General features: G+C 36.6%; 1 protein-coding gene across 2 annotated transcripts in view; it reads right to left on the reverse strand.

Annotated features, from left to right (window-relative positions):
* Window positions 1–450: 450 nt before the first annotated feature.
* malt1 (MALT paracaspase 1) overlaps window positions 451–19,719 on the reverse strand; it is a 35,573-nt gene continuing 16,304 nt past the window's right edge. For both annotated transcript variants that reach the window (XM_088628926.1, XM_088628927.1), the window contains 9 exons: window positions 14,988–15,032; window positions 13,082–13,285; window positions 9,190–9,367; window positions 8,392–8,466; window positions 7,900–8,027; window positions 6,911–7,060; window positions 6,146–6,303; window positions 2,348–2,473; window positions 451–1,755 (listed from right to left, as the gene is read on the reverse strand). In XM_088628926.1, coding sequence (XP_088485052.1) covers window positions 1,291–1,755; window positions 2,348–2,473; window positions 6,146–6,303; window positions 6,911–7,060; window positions 7,900–8,027; window positions 8,392–8,466; window positions 9,190–9,367; window positions 13,082–13,285; window positions 14,988–15,032 — 1,529 coding nt within the window. In that variant the 3' untranslated portion in view covers window positions 451–1,290. The remainder of the gene's footprint in view (window positions 1,756–2,347; window positions 2,474–6,145; window positions 6,304–6,910; window positions 7,061–7,899; window positions 8,028–8,391; window positions 8,467–9,189; window positions 9,368–13,081; window positions 13,286–14,987; window positions 15,033–19,719) is intronic.

Below are 19,719 nucleotides of genomic sequence, written 5' to 3' on the forward strand. Positions count from 1 at the left end.
CTGATCCACAGTTCTTCAGGCATGTTGTTAATTGGTTGAATTAAATAACCTAAATCCACATTCCAAGGAACACCTGAAATCCCTGGTATAAATCCTTACAATTTTACCAAACAAAAAACAGGAGAAATTAGCAGGTTATTGAACATCTGTCTTCTGGGAAGAAAACCAATCCAACTAATCTTCAAAATCCTTGGTCCTCAGAAATGTACCACTATCCACCAGTGTTTCACATAAATGTGTTACATGAACTGGACAGTTAGGCCCTGTTTACACCTGAGGATTTCCTGCAGGAGCACATAAGGTGGAAAAAGTGAGCAGTAGCCCAGGATGCAAAAAATCAATCCCAAAACAGCCACAATCCTTCAAATGGATAGATGTTTGAGAAAAAATTCAAACTGGCACTTTGAAGTGCATGAAATCATTACATGAAAATCATTGACCCAAACAATGTTTGCATGTTTTCTGACTGTATTGAACCATGATTTACAAATGGGCAATCCTCTGAATTATTTACCACGTTTGGTTGAAAAGGCTCCTCGTCATTTGATGATCAGCATTTATTTTATAACTTCATCCATAATTTTAGAAATGCTATTTTATGGATATACTGTACAAATAAATGGTCTGTGTCTGACCATAAGGTGAAAAAAAAAATGAAAAACAAAACTAAGCATAAAATACTAACAAACCTCTTACAGCTCTGCTTGTAATCAACTGTATGAGTTCTTTAAGTTTCAGTTTATCATCTCTTCTGTTGATGGAAAATGTGGGTACTGAATGACTTTCCAACTTCCAGAAAATCCCTCATCAAAACACTGTTAATACTTTATAATTAATGCACTTAATCAAGATTTGATAACAGGATTCTGAGAGAAATGAAGGGCACTGACAGCTTTTCAGTGGGCGTATATTATATATTATTTAACTTGTGAGAACAGGCTATTGTGTCCAGTGTTAATTGATTAACTGCCCTCTAGTCAGATGCTTGATGAGATTGTAACTTATTCAGATTCTTCCCAAAAAGCAATATCAAACAACCTTATTATATTATCTGTTCCAGTTGCTTTCACCAGTCTTAATCCCTTATCCCAGGTCCTGAACAAACCTCTTGTGGATATCTTTACTTTAAAAAGATAAAAATAAAAATCTTAATATTTAAACATTCTCCTAAAAATGTGTCCCATCTACTGGTCTGCCCAGTAGCATTCAAAGTTTACAGGATCATGCAGTAGATATTAAATACGGAAGTGATGAAATGTGTTTTTTCAAACTGACTTTTTAAAGTATGTATCAGTATCTGTCATTCATCTGAAGGCTGTCTATAAAACTTGTCTGTAGTTCATTGATATCATCAGTGGTTTCGATGGGAATGTTGACTCTAGTGGGAGAGACTGGGAATGACATATCATCTTGGTGGTAAGGAGTCAAGTTGCAGTGCGCACCGAATTCCAGGCTGTTTGAAGCACAGGGGCTTCCCAAGCCATGGATGTGGTCATAGACGCCCAGGTAGGAGCTCTGGTACTGCTGGGGGTAGCAGTGCTGGTAGTAATGTTCTGCTCCAGGGCTGTGGCAGGGGCTGTGTGAGGGACTGTGTGGCATGAGGCAGGTCTGCAGGCAGCTGTTCCTCCTGACAGTGCGGTGCAGATCCAGTTTGGCAATGAGGGGCTTCCCAATGTTCACCTCCATGCTCCAGTCTACTAGGTCCTCCACAGAGGTGAACTTGCCCTGCAGGCACACCGTGAACATGAGCTGCTCCTTCAAGCAAAAATAAAATAAAAACAACTGTGGTGAATAATCAGAAGCAAGTTTGGTTCTTAAACCTGTGAACTAGGGCTAATGTTCTTACCACAGGGACAGTGATGGAGGTGAGAATATTTGCGTTTCATAATCTCTTAGTCACAACTGAGAGTGGGAGTGAAACTGATCATTGGAACAAATGTGTTTGAACACTGTCATATCACAGTATTTGTTAGCTACACAATCATATACTGTACCTCATTACTTTTAATTACCTCCTGTACCTGTTAGCAACAAAGCACATCTTTTTGTCACTCTTCATAAAAAGTACAGCAAGAGCATGGGCATGACAGCAGTGGCAGATAAGGTGACATGGGAATAAAGCTTTCCAAGAGATTTGTTAGTCAGTCTAATATACAGTAACCCTTAAACACATTATAAACAGGTTATTTACAATATTTTTATTACAGACCCCATATTGATGCAATTAATACATATCCCTGAGCATGATACCGTAATTACATGTGACTGAGTTATTTAATGTTGTAAAAATAAAACAATACAAAAACACAAAGAATATCATCCAGCAATTATGTTTCAAGGAACATACCTTGAGTTTCTGTAGAGAGCTCAGCCTGGTGTACAGACAGTGCTGTGGGAGGCTTTTGGACAGTAGATAGCTGCCTGTTTCTTCCGGAGTTCCTTTGTTCATCTCCTTAGGGTCCACATCTAGTTCCTGTTTGAAAAACAAACAAGGTGATGATGGAAACAACATAGGTGTTTCATACTGTCCAGCCTAACAACATACAGAGCCACTAATATATATATATATCTGTCAAATGTAAAGGTTCACTATCTCTGAGTTATGTGTTCTACTTTTTTACTGTGTGCCGAAACATGAGCAAACATCATTTCACACAGCCCACTTGTGTATTACAAACTTTCAAGGGGCCAAGAAAAGAACAGGTACAATAATGCTTGACTGTCCAGTACATCACAGATGTTCTGAAAGAAAGCTTTTTTTGGTCAAAATACATTGATGCTCACGCACAATATAACCATAGCAATCATTGCCACTTTTGTGAATGAAGAACAACAGAAATGTACAAGAACACAACACAAAAATTGACCTGAAGTGATAGCTCATTAGTCTCACAAATTTGGAAAGAGAAAATACAAGGAAACAAAATCAGTTATTGGAATATGATGTAATTATTTAAGAAAAAGCTTGTAGGGAGGGGATAAACTGCCGAGTCACGTAATTAATTCCGATTTCTTTTAAATGGTGTGATTACTTATTATTATTATTATTATTATTAAACTACTTATACAGTAACAGCACCATTCATATGGACAGATGGGTCCTTAAGATATTATGTTTCTAAAACACAAGCACAGGAGACATACAGTAGCTCAGTATTTTAACACTGAACATTAACTAGAAAAAATATAAAACTACATTAAAACTTTCATGTGAAAATCAAAAATGGAAAATCTCAATAAGCTATTTTGGAAAAACTGAAGTTACTTTGAAAAGAAAAACACTTACACAAGACCTAACAACATGGCAGGCAACACTGCAACTTGTAAACATGTTGTTTGTCGTGTGGATATATTTCTAAAGAATTTTGCTAGAGAAAAAAAAATCTTCTTTCACTGTTGATATATACTGTAGAATTCACAATGAATCCAGTTTTACAGTGTACAGTACATAGTCCAACTCTGCCTTTATACCATTTCAGGAGCTTGGCCAAACACTATAATTAATGCAAAGAAAAGGTGGGATATGGATTTCATGAGAAATTTAAAAAATGTTCCTTCTTGACGGAGGGTCAAACACTTGGCCATAGAACAAAGAGGCTAGGACCATCTTGCAAAGTTAAATTAACCAAAAGGTTGCTGCAGTGTGAGGATGGGGTGGAGGAGGGATGCAAAAGGAAAGGTGAGAAAGAGAGGTGCTTCCTTTGATTTTTTAGAGCATTTTGGGAAGTCATCTTACTTGAGGATTACAAGTAAGAACAGTCGAGATGAAGGGGAAGTTGGTTGCCATCATTCCTTCCTAACTTTTGTTACAAACTCCAAAGCTGTATAATTGTAGTAACTCACCTGGCTGAAGGAACAGCAACCTGACCAATCCTTAGTAAGGACAAAACTGACAGAACACACCTGTTTTTTGCCAAGGAATGAGCCAGGAAGCTGCTCGAAGGGTAATGATGGGATGGAAGTCGGGGTGCAAAAGAAGATGTGTGAGTGGGTTGCTCTGGTGGCAGGGTATTTATACAGAGGAGAGTGGAAGTGGACAAGATTAGGGTTAGCATAAAACAAAACCCAAATTAATCCAACAACTTTAACACAGTTTGTGTTTGGATCCCCTAGAGGCAGGGGGATATGATACTAAAAGATTAACAAAATGCCTGGGATCAAGTGAATGATGATGCATTTCCAACTGCTTTTGTGCAAAATGTAATGGTTATGGACTGCCATATCAGCCATATCACCCTGCAACTCAAAACTGGCAACCCAGTGAAGCTAAGCAGGTGTGAGCCTGGTCAGTACCTGGATGGGAGACCTCCTGGGAAAAACTAAGGTTGCGGCTGGAAGAGGTGTTAATGCGGCCAGCAGGGGTCCCAATGTGGGTCCCAATGCCCCAGTATAGTGATGGGGACACTATACTGTAAAACAGACGCCGTCCTTTGGATGAGATGTAAAACCGAGGTCCAGACTCTCTGTGGTCATTAAAAATCTCAGGGTGTTTCTCGAAAAGAGTAGGGGTGTAACCCCGGCGTCCTGGCCAAATTTCCCATGGGCCCTTACCAATCATGGCCTCCTAAAAGTCCCCATCTATGAATTGGCTTCATTACTCTGCTCTGCTCCCCACTGAGAGCTGGTGTGTGGTGAGCGTTATGGCGCACTATGGCTGCCGTTGCATCATCCAGGTGGGGCTGCACATTGGTGGTGGTGGAGGGGAGTCCCCATTACCTGTAAAGTGCTTTGAGTGGAGTGTCCAGAAAAGCGCTATATACTGTACATGTAAGCAATTATTATTATTATTATTATTATAAGGACTGAATGAATGACATTTTAAAATCTTCACTTCCGTTTAACTTTCATTCACCTACAGTATGCATAATTGACACAGTAAAACTGAGGTCATTTGGGAAAGTCAATATATTTTTGTATTTGTAAAGATAAAGTTAAGCATTTACTTTCACCTGTGGCAGCTCAACCCATGTGCAAGAAATAAAGATAAGTGAATGTGCTGCTGACAGAAAACCATTAAAAAAGGAATGTTTTGCTTCTCATGCACAGCTTTAATGAAACCACTGAATGATTGTGGTTGCTGTACAAACAGTATTAAAGTGTGGGTGTTACTGCTGTGTAAACAAATGCAAAAGACTCCATATCCAGTATGACATCTCAGAATGAGACAATGTACTGTATTTGCATGCAGTCTGCTGCCATTACACTGATGTTTGCATCAATAACAGGAAGACTTTTTTTCTCATACTGTATATTTCAAACCCTTGCTTTCATCTTTGTTTTTTACCATATTGATAAAATCATGTGATGTCTGACTGTCTTGAAGAAAAGCAAAGAAGAATGTGTGACTGGATAGATCCATTTATCCAAAGAAATGCAAGGTGGGATCACATCTTGGATGAGATCCCATTCTAGCACACACGCAAGTACAGAGGAACAATTTAGAAACCATGATTAACCTAGCCAACATGTCATTTGAAGTGAGGAGAAAACCTGAGCTTCCAGACAAAACCGTCATGAACATCGGAAGTACATGGAAACAACCCACAGAGGGCACCCCAGTGCTGATCTGATTAGTTAGAGCAGCTATATAAATACATTGAGCTGTGAAACGAGATCGGGTGGATGTCAATTGTAATCTCATACTTACGTTCTCTTTTGCATAAATATTTCTCCTGGTGAGTACAATATTTCCCTTTACCCTATTTGTCAGCTTGTCACATTAATTAGAATTTTACTGAACTACTGAATTAGACAATGGAGTTTGTCCATTTGTGTATAGATATATGGCACTTTTAGATCCATTATAAGTACTGTATGCACTATACTGTTCTACACAATGACAGCAAATGTCAGGTTAGATTCTCAGTAGCTTTTTTAATGAAATCATGAAACTTGATCATGGAGAATGTTGAGATTCAGAGAGTCTTGGTAACTAAGAAAAACCATTTTTGGGTTCTCTTTGAAGGGTTGATTACTTAATAAAATTATTAGCCTGTATTTATATGCTGTTACTCTAGACACTGTTCCTGTATTTTGGAGTTTTGAGTTTTAAGTATATAGTTTTGAGATATTAAGCCTTAACTGTGTTCTATCTGTAAAACATTTTCTTTATATAAATCTGTTAATTCAAATATGGAAATCTTACCGGTGTGAAGTTTGTGACATATGCCTGGCAGGAGGACATATCCTCTGGCTTCTTCACTATGCTAGTGTATATCACCAGTACGTTAGAAAATTCAGCAGCAAAGCCTAATTTGATCTGGACTCCACAATCAAAGCTCAAACACATACTTTCAGGAAGTTCTGCAAAAGGAAAACATTTGATCAGGAAATGATTCTGTATAACATTTCAACTTACAGTAACTGGAATCTAAGAATGTCTGTATAAAGGGTACTGCAGAGACATTTCAGGCTTTACGAACTGCATACCTGTGTATTACTAGACAGTTAGTGCTGGTTTATGGTGTGAATGAAAATAGCCCTGACATGCACCATACTTAAAAGTCTTCACATTCATTTATTAACCAAAACCTTAAAATTTTTATTTATTTAGAAGTCCTAGAAAGCCCGGAAAAATAATGTATCATTAACGGAACAGTTTAAACATTTTTCCTATTTTTAAAGGGATCTGTAGTTATCATGAAAATAAAAAATATAAAATCTGAAACAGTAACTCCTTAATAAATATAAACCTTTTTTTCAAAACAACACAGAAAGTGTCTAGTATATTAACATCTACTTGTTTTTATCATGCCCTTAATCTTCCTTTACAAAGCTGTATAGATCTTGTTTGACAGTGTCCTATTTCATGTTTATCAGAACACTGAAACAGCTGGGCGGGTAAGTAAGTGCTTTCTCAAGTACAAGTTGTCACAGAAGCCTGCCAAGGGTCAGATTTAAGGCACTGTACCATGGGCCTTTGCCCACTGCAGATTGCGTGCCATGGTTTCATCAGAGCAACCCGTAGGCTGAATGGGGTCAGTCAGAGCTCTCTTCTCTGAAAGGCTGCTTCGGATCTCCAGGGCCTGTTTTCCTTTGGTCGGATCAAATTTCCCCATGTCTTAATAATAAAAAACAAATTAATATATATATTTACTTATTTGATCCAGAGAAAACAATATCATTACAGTACACTGACAGATTTATTGCAGTGCTTCCCATCTGGTTAACAACAAGAAACTTCTTATAACTAAGTTGTACAAACTAAAAATGGCTGCATGATGCAACCTGGTGTCATTCCCAAAGACTTTAAGATGAGTAAATAAAACCTCCCCAAGACTCGTCAAGTGACCCTGAGCTCATAAACCAATATTGCTTTCCGAAGTGACTTGAAAGCTTTTTCCTGCCTTCATATTTATTGTGTTCCTGACATTTCACTGTGCTGAACAGCATGTAACATACAGCACATATCATTACATTAATAAAATGTTGTGAAATGACAATACGACCACATTGTAAAACGGCCTCAGCAAGTGTCATTACTTTGCTGGTCATGATAGTTCAAATACAGAAGAAATTACATTTGTCCACTTAAAATACGTTTGTGATCAGGTTTTAATACACAAGAAATTACAGAAAAACGAATGAAATGTGGTGATGACAATAACAGATGCAAAACATAAGTGCAAACTTTCAATATCTGGTCTTGTTCTACAGGACTGTAACTACATTTTCTTTTTATTCTTCAAACAAACTGTACATTTACTATTACTGGAATTATGTAAACAATATAGAATATTTGAGAACATGAGATAAGGAATTTCCTATGAAATTAAACATCAACACTGTTCTGTGTCTAAAATGGAAGTCAATAACCAAGTAACTTACACAGTTTCATCACACACATTACAGGAGCTGATATTCATGCTCTATAGAATACAATTAATTTCCCCCACTTACCTTCTGCAACTCTGTCAAGAAGGACTGTAATTTTTTCATCCTCCAGCAGACGTTTTTTCAGGAACTTTATGAAGACACCATTGGTAAATCCACTCGAGTTCAGCTCAAATGCTTCTGCATCTTGGCACCTTTAAACAAAAATCTTTAAATGGATTTTGTACAATAAATAAAGTTCCTATTAAATTTGTGACCAAAACATATTTTGCAGTGGGATAAAATAAGTGTCATAACACATTTTCTATGAATAAAAACTATGTAAGATTACTTATACTCTGTTAAAAACTGTGGTGGGAAATTATTAAATAACCTAAAGTGAAGCAATATAATTGTTTTCACATATTAGTTTGTATGTTCTTTACATACAAAACATTTTGTTGTGAATTATTATCTTATGAAATATCTTGTAAATTCTGACAGCAGGATGATTTTTAATTTGGTAATTACCCACTGAAACAGTATGGCACTACTATACAGAGCAGAGGTCTTACTTACGTTGCATAGCCAAAAACAATGTTGGCTGTAACCCGCAGTGCTTCTACATTTGGAATAATGTCATCATGAATGTTTCTGTGATAAAAGAGAAAATAAAACTTAGTCAACAGTTCTTTTCTCTACATGTATTAATTCCAGGACAAAATAATGTTAACAGTACATCATTATCTTAGTGTCTAAGAAGCAGCAGATGACTTTAACATTTAGCATGAATTCCTAAACTCTAACTTAATAAGACCAACAGTACAAGCATACAGCTGCTAGTTGCTTCTGACAAGTAGGCTTACAGTACTATCATACACTTTTAATATCTCAAGTGATACAAAATATATTATTCACAACATTCCTTTCACAATAAAAGTAGGTCATGATACACACAGAACTGCTCTTTACATTTACAGCTGAGCTCTGCTATACTAAAATGGGTACTTCTGAAAACAGTGGAAATGTCTGATTTTGCTGTAGTATTTCTATGTATGTTACATAAATGCATGATACTGAGCAATACACCAAGTTAGCAAAGACACATTTTTTTTATAAACCCTTTCATTTTGTGTTCAGCGTTTTGTCAAAACCAAATTATCTGAAGGTCAAGTGGTTCATTTAAAAATTGCAGCGTTCTGTAATACAATAATTCTATCCTGCCCTGCTGCAAAATGGCAGTTTAAAACAGACTTGACCTCTATTTCTTTGTTGCACTTTAAAAAATATACTCTTTATAAAGAGTCAGTATGACGTTATGATATATATGTTGCATGCAATGGCACTGTTCTATAGAGATGCATCTTCCTACCGTACCTCTTTCTGCACATGTCCAGCAGGAACACATTCAGGCCAGTCTCTTTCTCTTGCATTAACTTTAAAATGCTCTGGACACAAAGACAGTTTGCAGACCTATAAGGATTTGGTGCATCTACTGGAACCATGAAACTATTTCCATAATTCTCGTAACCATGGCCGGCATAGTAGAGTAAACCTAAATGTATAAAGACAAGACAATTATATAAATTACTCAGGACTGATCCCAGAAGCATAGAGTTAAAGGTGGGATACACCCTGTACAAGACACCATTCCATCACAGAGCACACTCACAAGTATTACTTAGTGACGACAATTCTTCTAGCCAGCATGATTTGGAAAACAGGGACAAAAACCAGAGCATCTGGCAAAAAGCTCATGCAATCTCCACCTAGAAGGACTCCATGCCCAGAACTGAACCCAAAATCCAAGAGCTAAGAGATTTTGTCTATCACACCTGTAAATATCCAAATTTTTATTCATAATACATAAATCCTATCCCTTATTTCAATTTATAAAATGCAATCACAGAAATACATACAGTATACCTATTACTGTTTGAACACCTCTGGACAAAATACTGTTACAGTTTCACCTAGAAAAATTGAGAAACAAAATACTTTTTGTGATGTTTTTGTAACCCGCTAACTTGAAAGTAGATTGAATTTGTTTTGCATGCTGCCCTCCAGTCTAGTTTTAATGTTTCTAGTAAGAATCAAATAAGGTTACTACACTTGCAACTGAAAAATGACATTGAATTTTTTTAAAAAAAATTGTGTCAAGTAGAATCCACTTTTTCTAGCCTTTGGAGATTTAACAGAAACCAGTATTCTTCCCCAATTCATATCACACACCATTCTTTCACTGTAATAGACACTTCTTTAGGTTCACCAAAGGCCTGTGAAACTGTGCCCGTAACAAAAATATTCAACCTACTTTCTCCACTGAGGATCATTGAACAAAGGGTCCAAGGTTAGGCTTCCAGCCACAGTATTACAGTTGATTTAATAAGTAATAAAAGACATTCCTCCTTGGTGTATACAATTCTGTGTGGCATTATTTCAAGGTATTATATATTCCATATTGCTTGCCAGTCAGCTCTTTAAAGGCTTGTTTATAGCTGGATATTCTGGCTATAGAAATAATTTGTTATATAGCGGTGTTTTCAATTCATTAAAAAATGCCCAGTTGGGATTATTACATGTCACAGGTTCAGGCTGAAAAACAGCTTGTCTGCTGGGTTTATGCTGCTCCTGATCCTGTGGAAGTTAAAGTGAAAGATGGATGGGCAGATAGAGATTTTCATCCTTTTTCAGGTACTTGTTCTTGCAGAGTATCCGAGACACTAATTATTCAAATAAATAATCAAATGCATACAGGACTCTGTCCCTATATTACCAAGTATAGAATATAAACAAAAGTGGTAATAAATGGAGGGCAGCCTGTTTAACAAAAATATATATGCTTGCACAAGGCTGAGTTTAATGTCTCATCTTAAGGATCGCACCTCTTATAGCATAGTCTCCTGTCACCACAGTGGGCAGGTTGCTTGGAAATTCAGAATGATGAGTGTTACACCACCCCTAACAGCAGCAACCTGGTTTTCCTTAGAGGTCTCCCATCCCAGTATTGATAAGGTGCACTCTTGCTAAGCTTTTGAAGAAATTGGGTTTCAGGATAGTCTTCACAGGGGACCATTAAAATTTCACTTCAGGTTTACGACACAGCTCCATGATTTCCTGAATATTGACATGCTTCTCATTCAAAAGCAGCCCTTCTACTTGTAAAAATAAAAACTTAAATAAATCATTTTATAGAGCTGCACTGCATGATAACTTTAACTTTTTTAAATTTTATTTGCTCAATTAAGTGCAGTATAACTTACAATAACCAGCACTTTCCCTGCTATGACGTGCTGTGTGATCTCATATTGAGGAAAGTAGCCAGCCACTTGATAAATCACCCATTCCAAGTTCAATGCTTAATTTACTTCTTCTTTTAAAACTGTTTCAGTACCTATGTCTTGTTCTGGCAAATGTGACCACATCACAAAAACAAGGCTTATAATAACTATGGCTTCAAAGAATTTGTTCTAATAAGCTGGGACTATCATTTAGAAGAACAAAACAGGTTCATGGTGAGTAATCAAAATAAATGTAGAACACACTGAATATTACAATGACAATGTTACTTCTGGTATAATTATGTATTTAAGGGCTACCAATGATGGCAAATCTTTTCACAGAATACTGTCTTATTGATAAAGTCTTCTGGACTGCAGTGTGCAGACTCCAAGCAATTATACAAAATATTTTGGCTTATAGCTGTTGGCAATTCTTTTTACTCTTTCAGAATTTCTGAGGTATTTTAAACGTTATGACTGGGGCAGCAGGTGGCACAGTGGCATGGCAGTTGGTGCTGCAGCCTCCCGGCTCTTGGCTCTTGGGTTTGATTCCAGGCTTGGGCAACTTCTGTGTGCTCGTCCTCTATTTGTGATTTTATCAGGGTTTTCCTCCCAAAAACATGCTGCCTAAGTTTAAATGGATGTTTTCAATTTTTTTTGTTTCCTGACAATGGTCTGGTATCACTTCCAGGGCAAGAGCAGTCATGTGTTCTCAGCCCCACCTTGTGAACAGACTGCTGTTCACAAGGCTCTGGGCTCCAGGCTGCTGAGACTGCTGCCAGCACAAAGCTATTTTCTTTTAATGGAGGGATGGATATACTGTACATGGGCAGCAAACATATCTCCTGAATACGTTTCTCACAGCTACTCTGGTAAAATTTTATTCTTCTGTCTGAACAATATTGATACAATTTAACATGTCACTGTAAGATAAAGGCACTTATATATATATATCTCCAAGGTACAAATTTATGAGTTCAAACAGAAATGAAAAGTCTGGATGGTATATTAGTTCTTAATTTTCTTTATAGCTCTTGTTGACTGCTTTTTAACTACTGATTTTAATACAAGAGCAATCAGTGGTTATTTTCTGCATCGGGTAGGTGTTCTCAGGATGAGGTCTCTCACAGGAAGTCACATGAAGCACATGTCATGAACTCAAGAACAGACAGAACTGATTAAACAGGGCAAAATGTATGTGTGCCTTGCAGTTCTATTGTCATTCACCACCTTCCAAATTCTGAAAATGTAATCACATTGCAGCTGCAATATAATTGCAAAATGCTTTTTTGGTCACATTTTAATGTAGTTAAGCTGAACGCCTTTCATAAAAATGCAATTTCTCACTAACAAAAATGTAATTCTCTTACTGCTACCCTTGTGGTCAGAATTCTGAGAGCTTTCTAACCACCTTGTCTGCACAACATAAAAAAGTCTTTATCTATAGCACTTCAGTGTTTCAAATAAAATAGTTAACTACATAGCGGTTTAACATATTACAAATCTACAAAGCAAGCTGGATCAAACTTAAGCCTTTTGCAAAAATGTGCAAATATTCAAACTTACAGTGACGTAAAACCTTAAATACTTGGTTTACTGACTTGTCAGTATACTTCACACATATAATAAAATAGTGTAAAAAAGAAAAGATTATGCACTCTAGCTTGTTCCTCTGTTCTGTCTTAGAAAAGTTCACATAAGAGACAAATCTTTATAAAGGGTACAGCCTTGTAAAGTGTTTAATTTTAATTTTACACTCAGCATTTGCATTTCTTTAATTGCCCCTATATTTTAAAATTAGAAATACTATAGATCAAATTGCTACTGTATGTGCATCCAAAAGCAGCAAAATCAGGTACACTTCATTCAATCACTAAAACAACTACTTGATAGTGTTAGGTAACATGTGTGATAAAAACAAGAATATGAAAAATAATAAGTGAAGGACCACTGCCTTTCTATTGTAAGGACTACACACAAAATCTTACCATAGACTCCTTTGTCCAACAACAATAAAAACTCATCCACGGCATTGCGCATTTCAGACTCAGTGAGGTCAAGAAGAGACACCACTTTAAAGTTGAGCTGTCTCAGCAGATTAGTCAGGTCATACACATCAACCATTGGAGCCTTCAGCTTCGGGTGGTTCTGATAGGACATGTTACCAATCAACAGGGCCACTTTGTCAGTAGCTAAAGTGAGAAAAAAAGCATATTAGCACAGTATTTGCCTGTTAGCATTATATATTTTTTCATTAACAGGTAATTATGTTATTAAAAGGGGATTATATTATGTGAAAAAATACAAACAAGAAGAAATATGTGTATACAGTATACTAATATTCCAGTAACTGTGACTCCAGTACCTGGGACACCCCAGGAGGCACAATATAACTAGCAGGGCTAGATGGGTTTGACCTGCACAACAACAGATTAGGCATCTTTCCCTGTGCTTGTGAGATTGTGCTGTAACTGACAAGAGCTGAGTCTGTCCAAAGCTCAATGGCCCAGCCTTACAGCTTGACAAGTACTGTACATGTGCTTTATAATATTTCTTGTACTTATATGAAGGCTGTAGCATCGAACACAAAATTAGATATGCAAAACCAGGCAACATACAAATTGTAATTCCTAATTATAAAACAACCAAAAAAAGTTGTAGTAAATATATTTTAGATATCTAAAGGTCTTGGAAAACTATAAGAAAAATCATCAGTAACAGGGTAGTTGGTCTTGAATAACTACATAGAGAATAGTGTTTAGATATCCTAGATATTTCCATAAATATTTAAGGTTATATTAATTTTTCATAGTCTACAAAGCATAGTAAAATACTGAAAGTGTAGAAGACTGTAGGACACCTAAAGTCCACTTAGTTTTTTTTTTCTGCTCCCAGTAAGTGTGTGGGAAATAATGTGCACACTATTCAAAGAGATTTAAGGCAATTAAATTCATGAGATGATCACTTCCTTGGCTATAAAGCATTTCCAGTGCTGCTGTAGTCCGGAGTTAGTTTGGGCACAGTGACGTCATCTCCTTCCCTGCACATAGCAGGGACCTCAGCCGCCTGGGCTGAAGGAGGTCTCCTTTAGCTCATGCGGCTGGTTCCCTGTTCTGTTATGCTGGAGACCTGGGTTCGCGCCCAGGTGTTCTGCGACGAACCAGGGGGGTGGAGCGGCAAGGGCACGAGCCTGCGCGGAACTGTGATGGTTACACTGCCATAAATATAACTGGGATTCCAATACATCTCCAGAATATGTTTCTCCGTCTCTCGTAAGTGATTCAAGAACTTACCAAGGGTAGAGGTGCATTTTTCTAAGCTTTTTTTAAATCACAAACTCAAGCCATAGATAATTCAAAGTAGAAATCACATGAATCCTATGTCAACATTTTACTTTATCATGACAATGCACATTGTAAAATGAGGTAAAATAAAGCAACTAGGGGTAAGAATGATAGTACAGATAGTTAAGGTGTTCTCTTTTACTAATCTTGGCACAGAGACAAAGGCTCAAGGTTTTTAGTACAAAACAACTTGGTTGAGAAGAAGCTATATCCTGTCAAAAGTATGTGGGGAGGGGGATGGGTGGCTGTCATGACAGAAGTGGAATATGGAGTGAACCACAGCCGGTATCTTTTCACAGTATTGGGTGCTTCAAGGATGCTTGAGATGAAATTTGAGCTGGATCTATTTTAACTGCTGGTGTTGAGAATGCAACATCTAAGGTCTCACAAGTATTTACAGTGAGCTCTGGTATCATGTAGCACACTAAAAACTCAATATCTTTCGGACATTCGACTCCTTGCCACTTTTATAAAGTCACAGAATAAACTGGAACTTTGAAATTATTTGAATTAATTAATTCTGGTTAAAAGGTTAGAAATTTTCACTCACCATAAGCCTTTTCTGGACTTCTGTGTCTGTTGTTTTCAAATTCATCTGAGTACAGATAAAGAAACAACAGACAATAAAGCTTCTCATATAGCAATACAGTATAAGGGTTATACTTCAGTTTGCATGCCTCCATTAGCAAACTATTTATATAATTTCTCAAGAAAAACAAAAAATAACAGTTAGTCTTTACTTTTGATCAAGTACAGTAGTAATTGGCAAACACATAGCTAGGTAAACACTCTAAATTGTATTAATTTATAGTTATTGAGTTTGCAGTCTGTTAGACTGTTAAAATTATGTATTGTTTACTTAATAAATATGTTCAACAGTTTTGAAATTATGTGAAATTATATCCTTTACAAATAACCATCTAAGGAGGTACAGAAAACCACTGCAGTCCATCATATTCAACACAGTATTTAATTTCACCAGGTATTCAGACCCTTTCTATCATCAATATATAACATGATATATTATACTTAAAACCTGAATGCTCAAACTGAAGTCTTCTAAGTGCACTTTACAAGTAAATATAATCATACAAAAAAGTCTCTATGAAATTTGCACACCAGCTTGATGCAAAGTTTTCTATTGTTTTCTTCCATCTATGTTCTATGTTCCTTTAGTCTTGACAAGCTTCCCAATACCTACTGATGAGAATCAGAGCTATAATAAAATGCAGCCAGCACCATGCTTGACGGTTGACATGGTGTTGACTGAGTGGTGCAATATGCTGGGTTTTCATCAGATGTAAAGCTTTGCATTTAGACAAAAAATATCCCATTTTGCCTTGTTTTAACACATTCGGTTATACTTTTGCAGTATCGCTCAGGTGCTGTGTTTCAACCTTACGAGAGATTTAAGATATTTCATACTAGGTCCCTTGCTGGAGTGGCCTTCTCAGCCATGGAACTTTGTAGCACTTTTAAAGTCACCGCTGGCCTCGTGGTGGCATACCTAACCTGTTCAGTTTGGAGGGACAGCCCAATCTAGGCTGTGTGCCTTCCAGTTCTTAATGATACTCCTCTTCATGATCAAAGAGATATCACTGGTCTTTCAAAAGTTTTAATATCCTTCTCCTGATCTGTGCCTTTACACATCTTTATCCATCTTTAAGCTGGTTTGAAAACGCCTTTGTCTTCATTGTTAAATGTTTACTTGAGATTCACTACTGAAAAAACTCACTACCTTGAAATTCACCTTACAGATAGCTATACTTATTCTAAAATCATGTGAACCACTCAAGAGATATACCACTCAACTAACAGTGTAGCTCATTAAAGTAATTGTGTGCACATACAGATGCAGCCATTCAAAATGCGCGGTAAAAACCCGCGGTACGGTAACCTACCCACAAGCCACCGCGGGGCACCGGAGCATACCGCAGGGCAAGTGATTGGCTGGCCAAAATGACCGACAGGGGCACTCGTGGTGCATTGGTTGGTAGTGCAAAGATTGAATCATTTAATGTCTTTACTGTGCACATTTTAATCCGCTTAGTTTTGAATATTTATATGGATTTTACCACTAAAGGGAAATTTTAGTAGCTGAGCATAAAAAGAAGAGGAGCATAACGCATCTGAAGGTCATAAACGATATTAATTTAAAACATTACTGTATGTATGTAAACTGTACTGTGTATGGCTGGTCTTGGTAGTTTAAAGAAAAAATACACACCAGTCTTCCATTTCTCCCTAAACATTTTAAGCATGAAAGTTTTATGAAACGGTACCCAAATATGCGATTGCTGTATAGAATGAATTTTAATTTAAAAAAAATATTTAACACGAACATTAAGCTGTTTACATCTTCCGCCTGAGAACAGTCACCCGTTGCTACCCAACGCAGAATGGTGATTGGCTGACACTATCTGACACCCCTCTGATTGGAGAAAAAAGACGTGCTGGTTTGCTATACCAGGAAGAGAATTTCTTTCAATTCTAAACGTGTATTTTAAAAGTTTAAGAAGTAAAAACCTTACAGCGTACACAGATTTCTAAACTGATCAGGATCGTTATCTTTGTCTTATGCATAATAATGTTCACCGCTCTGTCCAGCAAATTAATAATAAACTTTATTTTATATAGCGTTTTAAACGAATAAGTAATTAGATTGCTCATAAACCTAATCACTTGCTTTTTCTTTTTATTTAGGCTCAGATTACAACTATAGATCGAATTATTAATAACCATAATAACAACCAACCAACAAAAACAACCATATAAACATAATGGTGGTGCTGGACCTTCCAGTTTTATTTATTTATTTTTTAATCGCGTAACATAAACATATTACCGTATGCAAACTGTACTGTATACAATATGTACATGTATATTTAATGTCTTAACTGTGCCCGTTTAAGTATTGAATATTCATATCTAATTTTACCACTGAAGGGAAATCTTAACATAAACATACAGTATATGGCTGGTCTCGGTACTTTAAAGAAAAAAATACACACCGGTATTCCATTTCTCCCTAAACATTGTAAGCTTCGAAGTCTTTAACTAACGTGATACCGGAGTCAACAAGCATACTTTTAGAATTTGATTAAAAGGGAATATAATATGGAATCGCGTATCTCAAGAAATTAATAACGATATAATTATATTCATGTTGCAAAAGAACTGCAACGGACATAAAAACTCCCTTGCATGGTTTCATTACGACCAGAATCGGTCTTGAGATATTTTTAACTTGATTTACAGTATTTGAGAGGTATGTCTTAACACCGATACTACAGTGCTTAAGTACTGCTCACGTATATGTTTCTAGGTTTATATTATGCATTTCATACGGTCAAATTACTTTTGAGCAATAAGAAGCGAGAAACGGTATGCGTTTTACTTTCGTTTTGTGCTGGGACCCGTGGATTGATTAGAGATATCAAGTACATACAAGTCATTTTTTAAATGTTGTAGTTCGTCTTGAAAAAATGTTACGAGTACATCATCTATCAACAATTACACAGGTTCTGTTTCCATATTGCGGATTTTGGTTACGTAATATTATTTTCTAGATTTCACGTTGTGAATATGATGGGATGTCTGATGGGATGTTTCTAAAAATCCACCCTCTGTAAAACGTCTTCTCTAGTTGTCCTGCATATGTATTCGCTAATGAAGCTGTGTGTTCTGAGCCTAGATCTCTACATTTCTGTATGAACCAGCTTAGAGGGCTAAAGACAGCTTGTGTTTAAATTGAGTGTAAGGCAATTTATGCTTCTAAAGTCATGGTCAGCATTTATCTTTGTACTGTGTTGTAAACTTGTTCTGTGCCAAGTCACATTATTTTATAGCGTTTTTAAAGCGTTATCAAATACGGTGTTACTGTAGTTTACTGAGTCCCATGTCACATGGTCTGTGATTGAAACCTGTAAAACCGGTTTAATTCGTCACAGCCAGCACTCTTCAGGTGTGAGGGTCTTCTGCTCAGAATGAAACGCTAAAATGTTTGTGTATATTCTAATGGTAGTGGGGGCGGGGTGTGTGGGAATAAGTTTGGTTGAAACATTTTCTCTGAAAGCATTTTCTTCTTGTAACCGATCTTGTTACAGCATGTTACAGTTTACTATTATTAACCATATTAATTTTAAGTGCTTAATGTAAAATCTTGTAAAAATATATTTTCATTGTTCAAATATACATTAAGTCTGACTATCATATAATAAGTTAAATACAAAACTAAAGAAAAAATAGGGTTAAATATAATTCAAAATATTTTGCTAACAATGTTAACTGTTTATGAATAATAAAATGTATTAACTAAGGAGTAGGATGGCACAGTTGTTAGTATGTTTTTTGTTTTTTTTTAACCCAATCTCCGGGAAACCATTAGTACGATGGTGAATCGGAGATTCTCAACCCTTGCTGCGTACGACTGGAAAAGAATTCGTGATCGGATCAACGAAATGCTTCGTAGGAGGAGGCAGTCTTTTCCTCTTGTCTAACAGTCTGTCCACAAACAAAACATTCCTGTTAGACAAGAGGAATTGAAAAAAAAACAATGTTGTCAATGAAAACCGGTGTGTGTGTCTCTCCCTGCTGGATGTCCCTCTCACAAACTGCTGAATGAATAAAATAATTTTATTGAAAACGAGTTTGCGATTGTCTGGTCTTTAAATTCTGTAGATACGCGATTCCATATTATATTCCCTTTTAATCAAATTCTAAAAGTATGCTTGTTGACTCCGGTATCGCGTTAGTTAAAGACTTCGATGCTTAAAATGTTTAGGGAGAAATGGAATACTGGTGTGTATGTTTTCTTTAAAGTACCGAGACCAGCCATATACTGTATGTTTAAGTTCCAAAATTAATATCGTTTATGGGCTTCACACGCGTTGCAGTATGCTCAGGCACTAAGTAAAAGGAGATGCTTCGTATTGCTTGACTAATTTTAAAAACTAAGTTATAAATATAAAAATTGCAGGCGCTGCTCTGGTGCGTCGGCTCCTACACAGTGCCTGTCTGCCGTAAGCGTTACAATATACATACAGTACCCAACACTGCTTGTACCCATCTGTCATGTAAATAAAACACCTTGAATTGAATTGAATTGAGGGGAGAAGGGGGGGATACTAAAGCCAATACTGGCTCAATGGGCTTTGACGTGCTAATGCGTTAACGGTCCGGGTGTGGCAGGCTTCCAATGTCAACTCGACTCGATTAGAAGACAATGAACGTATTTTAGCCCTAAATGAATTAATAGCAAACATGGTTTACATAAAATACAT

This window comes from Lepisosteus platostomus, chromosome 4 (assembly GCF_059453375.1).
Source record: "Lepisosteus platostomus isolate fLepPlt1 chromosome 4, fLepPlt1.hap1, whole genome shotgun sequence".
Lineage (NCBI taxonomy): Eukaryota > Metazoa > Chordata > Actinopteri > Semionotiformes > Lepisosteidae > Lepisosteus > Lepisosteus platostomus.